The sequence below is a fragment of the Pinus tabuliformis genome, chromosome Q (genome assembly GCF_031772625.1).
Source record: "Pinus tabuliformis cultivar Carrire ecotype Pingquan chromosome Q, CPIR1, whole genome shotgun sequence".
Taxonomy (NCBI): Eukaryota; Viridiplantae; Streptophyta; class Pinopsida; order Pinales; family Pinaceae; genus Pinus; species Pinus tabuliformis.
The window spans coordinates 1334592877-1334603473 of record NC_142296.1 but is presented as its reverse complement, the minus strand read 5'-3'; the positions used below and the strand labels follow the sequence as shown (position 1 = coordinate 1334603473).

Here is a 10597-nt window from a genome sequence, read left to right as displayed (position 1 = left end):
TAAGAGCATGACAAATATCTATTCCACTTAATTTAAACATCAAATGACTCTAACTATGATTTTGTTCGTTGAAATCTATATACAACACCATATTTTCTCAAAATATAAATAATTTAATCTTTAAAAACATAATATTTAATAATTTTTTTTCTAATAAATATTAACTTTACGACACAATTATCCACTTAACTATTTTTTTTAATACTTAAATCCCCATAACATTTCAATTAAAATTTTAGTTCAAACTCCCAAAAAAAATTATTTATTCTACTTAAAAACATCTAAAACCTACTCCTAATTTTGAAAACATACATTAAACAAATTAAAATTCTAATAAAAACATTTACAACACCTCCTTTTTATTTATATATATATATATAAACAACTTAATTATATTATATATATAAACAACTTAATTCTAATATAATTTTTTATAGTATTTTATTGAGAAAAAATAAATTAATCAAAAAAATAAAAATTTCCAAACTTGCTCACCAAGCCAAGTCCATAAACTTGATCACCAAGCCAAAGCACTAAATAGACACTTACACTATGGTTGAATGTTGTAAATAAATATCAGAAGAAAATTGTTTGGAGCTGCGGACGGCCGTAAGGAACAAGTCTTTATCATATCGAGTTCTTTATTTATGCTTACGATGCTTTATGTCCTTATAAAATCGGGATGCGCTTTTATTAATAATATATCCTAAAACCCTTGGCGTGTGAAGATCATGGATCGTACCTGTATTGGAAAATTTTGTTATGAATTAATATATGATATAAAGGAATAAATTGTGATATAAATATTTTATAATAAAAAGGTGTCAGGAATTTTATTTTTTTTTAAATTATATAAATGGAGTTGCAGATTATTTCGAATTCTTCTCATGCCCTTATTTTGCTATTAAAATTTCTTTATATTTATCAATAATATGTTTTGAAAATTGAAATTACAACACATGGGATATGAGAGTGTTAATATTTAAATATTCACTTTACCCTTCACTTAAAATATATAATATTAAAATAATGTTATAAAAACTATAAATGAAAAAATAGATAAGAGAGCAAGATAATAAGAATCTGATAAAGAATATGATTGAAATAGTCAAAGCAAGATTATAGATATAAAGGAAAAATTAATTAAATTAGGATTAACATAGTGAAATAGATAAGAGAGCAAGATAACAAGAATCTGATAAAGAATATGATTGAAATAGTCAAAGCAAGATTATAGATATAAAGGAAAAATTAATTAAATTAGGATTAACATAGTGAAAAAGAATTTATGTAATAATAATAAAAAAGGCAGGGAAAAAACATTAAAAAGAAAACATGTAAGAAAACATGTGTTTGTGTAGTAATAAAAGTAAGTAAAGGAAAAAACAAAATAAAAGGAAAAAGTTAAAATAAGAAGATTGAAAAAATTTAAAAATAAAAAAGATCATAATGAGGAAGGACAGAAGTTAGTCAAAAATTTGTCCTGTTTTTAAGATTGATTGATGTATGATTTAAATAGAATGAATTTAATAAAAGAATTTGATTGGGTCAAAGTAACTAAAGTATTTTATAATTTTAATTATGTTTCATAATGATATTTTTATTATTTTACTCTCTTTTATAATGAGTATCTATTTTTCCATTTACAATTTTTTACTACAATATTTTTACTATTAAAATTGTTATAATATTTTTAATTTATAGTGCTTTTTAAATATATGATTTAAATAGAATGAAGTTAATAAAAGAATTTGATTTGGTCAAAGTAATTAAAGTATTTAAATAATTTTAATTATATTTCATAATGATTTTTTTTATTATTTTACTCTTTTTTATAATGAGTATCTATTTTTCCATTTACAATTTTTTACTTCAACATTTTTATGAGTGGTACACTGTCTTCAAAACATTAGACATTTAGAATCTCGTACACAATTTACAATTTAATTTCAAGAAGTTAAAACATCATAATGTAAGTTAAAATATCATAATGTATAACATTCAAAATCACCATTAGTATTTAATTTTTAAATGAATAAATCTTGCTAAGAATATATATTATAACTTATTTTAGATTGTAATTAGGAAAATCAGAAAAGTGGTAGCATCATAGTTTTTTCAATTCATATATATATATAAATAACAAAAAAAATAGAGTATTGAGTACATCATCAGATTTGGTAGATATCTGTTTATCAAGTCCCCAAATAAATGAGTTAATTTTGTCCAAACAAATATTCCCTCTTTGGCTCCATGCTTATCAAGTCTCCAAGTAAATGTGCTGAATTTTGTCCCAACAAATATTCCCTCTTTGGCTCCATGTGTTCTACTACACTAGCATTCTTTCCATGAGCATCTTGAGATACTAATAAATGTAAATGACATGCATTTAATCACATTGTGAACTAGTATAACTACTATTACTGTCAATATTCCTCTAGGTTTAAATTTTTATTATTATTTTTTAAGTTTTTTTTTTTGCCTCGGTATAGAAATATATCTTTCCAACAAACACATGAAATACTTCATATGTTTTCGTCTTTCTCATTAAAATTTAACAATATAAATTTTAAGAAGGTTGCACAGAAATATATCTTTGAACAAACACGTGAAATACTTCATATGTTTTGGTCCTTTTCATTAAATTTAATGATATAATTTTTAATAAAGTTGTATTTTTTTAATTAGTAACATTATATTTTCAAATATTTAAATAAATTCAACTCTAAAATATCTCATACAAATTTGATAATTAAAATTTATAATTTTTAAACAAAAATAATTAAAAAAATTAAAACATAGAATATTAATATTATAAATTTAAAATATACATACATCTAATTCCAGAGCTATTATGCAATATTTTTCTCAAATTATTAACCCAAAATTATTAAATCTAATAATATTAAAATTATAATATATTAATATTAATATTAGATTTAATAATACTTTTAATCTGGAATGCATCTTGAATATTCTTAATTTTAATATTATTTTTTTAATATTAATACTAGATTTAATTATGTTTTTTTACATAACATGATAACAAAATTTATAATAAAACTATATCAAATTAATATTTCAAATATTACACGGAAATATTTATGTCTGTTTGGTTTTTCTTTTTGAAGATTTATTTTACAAATATTTAATTAAAAAAATATTAAAAAATTTTGGAATAAGATTTTTTATTCATTTTTGTTTTAAACCGATATTAATTTTTATTATTATTTTATTAAAGACCTGACATACTTACACATCCCCTCATACTAAATTGTAAAAAACACATATCAATACAAAAATAAATTATTTTTTAATTAATTAATTAATTACATTACATTAGATCTCAGTTTCACAATCTTTGTTATAATACTGACCTTCCTAGCCTTTTACAATGTCAAAATTATAGTGAGCTTGGAGGCTTCTCTCCAAGCTTTTTGAGCATAGGAATAAAATCTTAAATCAAAATAGATAATTTGTTTCTTCGATAGACCATTATTTAGTCTCAGCGGACGTTAACCACCATCATCATCATCATTATCATCATTAAAAATATTATAATTTATAAAAATCACTAACTAACTATTTACACTTTATTTATCACTAACTACAATTCATTATCACCAACTACACATTTAGCAAGAGTGTAAATATATTTAAAAAATAAATATTTTCCAATAAAATAAAATAGTCATTAAATACAAATTAGGTTTTGTTAGATTTTGTTATACCTTCTCTTCCCAAATTTTATTATAAGAAAACGTAAATTTATAATTAATTAGTTATATTTTATTAATAAAATATAATAATATTTTAATAATAATAAATTAAAAAAAAATATATATTTATTATTTTGATGTTAATTTTATTTAGGAATAAAAAAAATTATACTTTCAGATTTATCGTGTCAAAACAAAGATTTAATGAGTATGAAGTTAATACTCATGACAAATATTTGTTGTATCGGTCCATTAATACTCATGGCATAATCATCTTTAAATGCGAGTGAATATCAATGGCATGTATTTAATTACATTACATTGTAAACCAATATAATTAATATTATGGGTAAAATTCTTCTTGCAACACTTATGGGTAAAATTCTTCTTGCAACACTTTCTTTTACTTTTTTTAATTAAGGTTAAAAAAATTTAGTATCTGTAATTTTATTTATTTATATTAAGTTAAAAAAGTTTATGGTTTTTTTTTTTAAGATTAAAAAAGTTTATGGGAAAAAATACAAGTTTGTTATTTTTAGGCGGAGTTGTTTTTAAGTGTATTTTTTAGAGTTTTAGGTATTGGAATTTGTTGAAAAAATTGAAGTGAAATCTTGATTTGTGTTATTTAAATTAATTTTTTGATTGTATATAGATTCAGTACCCTCAAATTTTTTTTTGGCACTTCTATATTGTGCAGAGGCTACCCATCAAGCTTGTGATTTCAATAAATTTCTGCAGAATTTTAGAAAATTAGACCAGAAAAATCCACTAAAAACTTTTCCAAAAAACAATACTAAAAACAACTCATTTTTAAAGACACATATAAAATACTTTATATATTTTAGTTTTTTAATTAAACTTAATTTAATGATAACTAATTTTTTATTAATAAAAATATATAATAAATTCAATATTATAAAAAAATTCCTTATATAAATTTAACCATTCAAATATACAATTCAACCAATTTTAAACAAAAAAATAATTAAAAAAATCCAGGCTTATTTTATAATTACACTGCATTTTATAGAAAATATTATAATTTATAAAGAATAACCAACCAACCATTTACACTAAATTTCATTTTAAAAAATTATTATATAAATCACCAACCGCCTATTTGGTAAGAGTATAAATTTATTTAAATATTTTCCAATAAAATAAAATAATCATTAAATACAGCTTAGGTTTTGTTATATCTTACAGCTTAGATTTTGTTATACCTTCTCCCAGTAAGGAAAACGTAAATTTATAATTAAATAGTTATATTTTTATTAATAAAATATAATGATATTTTAATAATAATAAATAAAAAAATAAATATATATATTCATTATTTTGATGGTAAAAAAAATTATACTTTCAGATTTGTTGTATCAGAATAAAGATTTAATGATTATGGAGTTAAAATGGAGTTACGACACGATCAAAATAAAGATTTAATGAATATGAAGTTAAAACGGAATTACGACACGATCACAAACGAAACGACAAGAGGACTAAAAATGGCCGGCATGGAGATTATTTGATGAAGCACGCGATGACGGAACGGGAAAGTGAAAGCTAGATAACGTTTCGTTTTAAATACAACGCGGCCGAGGCGGCCGGTCAGTCAACGGGGTTTCTAGTGCGGTCGTCTATATTTTCTACTCTCATTTCCACTCTGCAAAATCAGACCTTCATCCATTCCCCACGGCATTAGATTCAATCGATTCTATTAGGCTCCTTTAAGCGAAGTCGCGGGTTCGAACCCGATCGAATGATGCGAATTGGATACCGTTTGGTGTAGAATTCTGATAGATTTCGTGCGATGGAGGGTTCACAGAACGGCAGCAGCAATGGGCCGCCCCCTTTCTTAACGAAGACGTATGATATGGTGGACGACCCGGCCACGAATGCTATGGTGTCATGGAGCCCCGGAAGCAACAGTTTTATTGTGTGGAATCCCACTGAATTCTCCCGTGTTCTCCTCCCCACTTACTTTAAGCACAGCAACTTCTCCAGCTTCGTCAGGCAGCTGAATACATATGTGAGTATGACTATATATGAATGTTTAAATTTCCTGGAACAGTAAATTGGATGTTTGGGTATTGGTATTTGTAGAGGGTTTTTGATTTTGTCGAGTGTATGAAAAGAGCGGTTCAGATGGCAGGTCCGAGGGTAGCGATTCCGGCAAAATTGCCTGGGACTTGCACGTGGTATCATCGTTTTAAATTTGTCTAGATTTTGCGGCCTGGCTGCATCCCTTCGAAAATTGCCCGCAACTTGCATCCGCCCCTAATCCCTTTGAAAATAGCTTGCAACTTGCACCCCGTTTAATCCCTTGGAAAATCGAGTCTCACTCATACCTGTTCTTGCCCCTATGAAAATTGCTCGGGATTTATCACTTTGAGATTTGAATGTTACGGGGTCTTGCACCTGGCCTCATTACTTTGAAAAGTTTCCTGGGACTTGCATCTGGTCTCATACCTGTGAAAATTGCTCAAAATTTACACTCAACCGCGACTCTTTAAAAATTATCCAAGATGCACCTGTTCTCGCTCCTTCAAAAATTGCCCCGGACTCGCAGCCGACCTCATCCCCTTTAATATTGCCCAGAACTTGTGCCCAACCTCATTCCTTCAAGAATAGGCTAGGATTTGCATCTGATTTCTTCCCTTTGAAAGATACCTGAACTTGCATCTAATCTCATCTCTTCAAAAACACGCCAGGATTGTACCTGACTTCCTTATTTTACAATTAGCTTAAGATTTGCACTCAACCATGTACCTCTGAAAATTGTTCAAGGCTTGCACTTGGTTTCATCTCTTTGAACATTGCCTCAGACACGCACCCAGCCTCATCCCTATGAAACTACAAATTTTATGAGAAGCTTGATTAGCAAATCTGTTTCTTGTTCCGCTTCTGTGTACATTCTCATTTTCATTCTCATCTTGACACTTCAAAATACATTGCTAATCAATTTTATGTGCATACTATGGGATGGGAGGGGTTTTGAGCATACACTATGAATTAATTTTGCATGCAAAATAGATGCCGGGAGTAGGTCTTGACACCATATGAATACATTGAGCAACAATTTTAAATGCATAATATATGTTAGGAGAATGGGGATATGTTTCTTAATTTCCAAAAGGGTAAAAAATAAACATCTCCTAGTAAACTACTAAATGTTTGATAGTTTTTTTTATAGATTGGGATATACACTTGTTAGATCTAAAAACATTTAGATCTAACAATGTATATTCCAATCTGTAAAGCGTTTATTACTCTATTGCCGAGTGTTATTCTGTTGCCCAGTGCATATTGATTACTCTCCAAAACCTTTAGCTTCCAATCCTTTTTCTGATAACATAGCTTTGAAACTGATGCCAGATCACATCAACGGAACAGACCGCAGCAGGAAGGTAAGCCTAGAAGATGACTTGATTCTTAGTCAACCTCACTGGTGAACTGACGGCCCTTTGGAACATTTATTGTTCTTTCGACTGTTTCATTTATGATAATTCAATGAAACCTATGTCGAAGCACCAGATTATCATGAAGCTGCACAACATAGATAGATATATTGTCTTTTCTTTTCTTTGTTTAAATTTTGACTGTCTGAGTCTTATATTATCAAGTTGTAAAAATTACATTAATTACTGTACAAAGCTCTACTTTGTCTTCCAACCCATTCCAGAAGAGCTAACATAGCAGAGTGAACAGCATAATCCAAATCTCTAATGTACCTTTTAAAAGGGGTTTCTGTTAGCTGAGGTTTCTGTAGCTGGGGGCAGCCAATTAGATTACGAAACATAACAGACATGAGATTACATATAGGAAGCTACATATTACTGTTTTATTAATGTGACTCTTTTTCAATTGTTTTGGATGTTTAAATTTGAATAGGGTTTTCACAAAATTGATCCGGAACGCTGGGAATTCGCAAATGAGGGGTTTCTGCGAGGTCATAGGCATTTGTTGAAAAACATTCACAGGCGCAAGCCTGTTCATAGCCACAGTCAGCAGAAAGGAGAGAGTTTGTCTGGAGGATCATGTGTGGAAATCAAACAACTTGAAGATGAGACTGAGAAGCTTAGACAGGAAAAACAAGGGTTGGTGATGGAATTAGTCAGACTTAAGCAGCACCAGCAGGGTACAGAATTTGACCTGCAGTCATTGGAAGAGCGATTGCAGCTGATGGAACAACGGCAACAACGTATGATGGCATTCTTGGCTAAAGCTGTGCAGAACCCCAATTTTGTAGCACAGCTCGTTCAACATCACGATAAGATTGCTCATATTGCTACGACAAACAAGAAAAGACGACTGCCAAAACATGACGAGGTCTTGGAGATTAGCGAAAATGGATGTACCAATAGCCAAATTGTAAGATATGATCCTGGTAAGAGTGATGCTTTCAGCAGAGATTCTCCAGATAAGCTTGAAACATCTGCTGATGCATTTAAAAACTTTTTTGATGCTGTTCCAGTTGATGCTCATGAGAAAGCAAAGGATTGTGGAAGTCCCCAAAGTCACTCCTCAGGGCCAACTATTACAGAGATGCATGGAAAACCTTGTTTCCCTGATATGCCTGTCCCTTTAGGGGTTTCGGATATTTATACATCTTCAGCTTTGTCAGATTTGAACTCCTCGTCTAGGTTGCCAGAAATGTCCGTATCTTTGAGATCACAAGATATACAAGCATCAGCAGGGTTAGTAGGGTCCCTTCGATCTGACATTCTATGTAACTTGAGTTTGAGTCCTCACTCTTCTTCGCTTGAATTAAGTAAAATAGATGATGCAACAAAAGCTATCCAGTCAGGCAGCCCTGAGAATAGAAGTCTTATAGGATCTAAGACGGGTAGCAATGATGGGAATTCAGAAGCAATAGATATGGATGTAAGATTGCAATATGGTGCTGCAAAAACTACTGTGCAGGAGGGTTCAGTTAATGGTAAGGCCAGAGGGACAGGTAAAGGCATGGGTGCTGAGACAACCAGGAAGCGGATCAATGATGTGTTTTGGGAACAGTTTCTTACTGAGAGTCCACAGCCAATAGACACAGAGGGGACTGATTCGGAGAGTCAGGAGAGTAGTAAGGATCAAGATGATGTTGTACCTGAATATAGCAATTTCTGTAATAGAAAGGAGAATCTTGATCAACTTACACTACAGATGGGGCAACTGGCATCATCAGTAAATCTTTGACATCAGATTAAGCATGAGTATTGAAGTGACTGCGGCACTAACAACAGGGGAATATAGGAATGCCAGTAAAGTTAATTGTTTCTCAAGAACACCAGCGGGTTCTAGCCTCTAGGTGTATCTTATGTTGCTCTGTTTGATGCTTCTTTCAAGATTCTACTAGTTATATCGGTTAAATGCTTGCGAGAGATATGCGAAACAGAATGCTATCAATTTTTTATGCATCACTCCGTCCAAAATGCATTGCTGCTTATTTCAGCGGATGAGTTGGGAATCAAGTAGGACTTCAGGTTTGTTGATGCAATTAGCCTTTCTGAAAACCATCCACTACATTAGAACTTTCTCTCCTTATGTGTGCATAGTGATTACAGGATGTCTTGTAATATTTTCTCTGTAGTATTGGAGGCTGTTTAGTTAATGTTTCATGTCATCCATTATATGAGTTACAAATGCTTTCTAATTGGGAAATGATGATGAGCTGTCATGCCTATAGCCTAGTGATCAAATTCGAGCAGAATTTTCAAATTTTGTGAAAGCTACAGTAATAAGTTCCATCTAGCATTTAGAATTTCAAACAACTGTCTTTGGATGAGGAGTTATTTGATGCTGTACCTATATGTTTTTTGATCTGAATGTTTCAGATGTGGCTTATCATGCTAGAGGATATTATTTTACTTTGAAATTAATAGAAAGAATGTGGTTTTTACGTTGTGGGCTTTTTTGACATGAACAGGGGAGTTAGTGTTAGAATGTCAGGGACATAATATTGTTGCGTATCTTTCCATTGTTACTGAGGAGTTACTTGAGAAGATTTGTTCATGTTGTGCAGCTGTTGCATACCATGAGAAAAGTTTTTGTCTATGGCATTGTTTTAACTTTGTTGCGCCATTGTGGACATTAATTTAGTAACTGGAATTAAATAAGCTACTTGGTTAATTAACTAGCTAATTAGTGTTTGAATAGTTAGTTTATGACTATTTGATAAAGAGTGGTTTGCTAATCCAGGGTATCTGGAGCTCAAGATATTCTGTAGATGGTCTCAGTTGGTTTGTGAACAGTTCTAACTACGTTAAGCCTGTAATTCTCATTATCTTAATATTGGTCTTCTTTGCATTGGATGCTTCGTTATGGAGTCTGGACAATAATTTTAGGTTCCTGGGTTTCATTCGTGATTTTGATATACAGTTTTCTTAACACAATCTTTTAGAGTTGTCCAAGAGTCTCATACAGATCATTGTCTCCATGAAACCAAATCATGGATATGTATTCGAGAAATTTGATGAATTTAAGTACATGGTAGGTGCTTCCTTGAAATTGGCAAGGTACATGGCAGGCACCATTTGCTTTGTCTTGGAGAATAGTAGAGGGAGGCAGATATCACTAATGTTATCAGAACCGGACTGGTCATCGAACTGGTAGACTCTCTGGAATGGGAATCAGTCAGAACTGGTAAAAAAACTGGACCAAATATAAAATATTCAAATTTTAAAGAAAAACATACATATTCATGTGCATCCAAACCATTTATACACAAATAAGCAAAAGTTCTCATTTATATAGCATGTAAGGGTGCACATAAACAAGCACTGAGTGCAATCCATCTCTAAACCGAAACATCAACAAACAAGCTCCACATGGCCTCTAGCATCCAAAAAAAGTCATGCTACAACAAATATGTACATCATCAA

At 30.3% G+C, this 10597-nt stretch overlaps 1 protein-coding gene across 1 annotated transcript; it reads left to right on the top strand.

Moving 5' to 3' along the window:
• Nucleotides 1-5279: 5279 nt before the first annotated feature.
• On the top strand, nt 5280-9615 carry LOC149224773 (heat stress transcription factor A-2e-like). Its single transcript, XM_089386256.1, has 2 exons — nt 5280-5748; nt 7611-9615. Exons 1-2 carry the CDS (start codon nt 5530-5532, stop codon nt 8910-8912), a joined length of 1521 nt encoding a protein of 506 aa, XP_089242382.1. The 5' UTR covers nt 5280-5529; the 3' UTR covers nt 8913-9615.
• The last annotated feature ends 982 nt before the right edge of the window (nt 9616-10597 follow it).

What these genes read in the sequence shown, in the direction of transcription:
- LOC149224773 (XM_089386256.1), top strand. Translation starts at nt 5,530, where the DNA reads ATGGAGGGTTCACAGAACGGCAGCAGCAATGGGCCGCCCCCTTTCTTA. An exon ending in TCAGGCAGCTGAATACATAT is followed by an intron (nt 5,749 to 7,610) that starts GTGAGTATGACT and finishes AAATTTGAATAG; the next exon opens with GGTTTTCACAAAATTGATCC.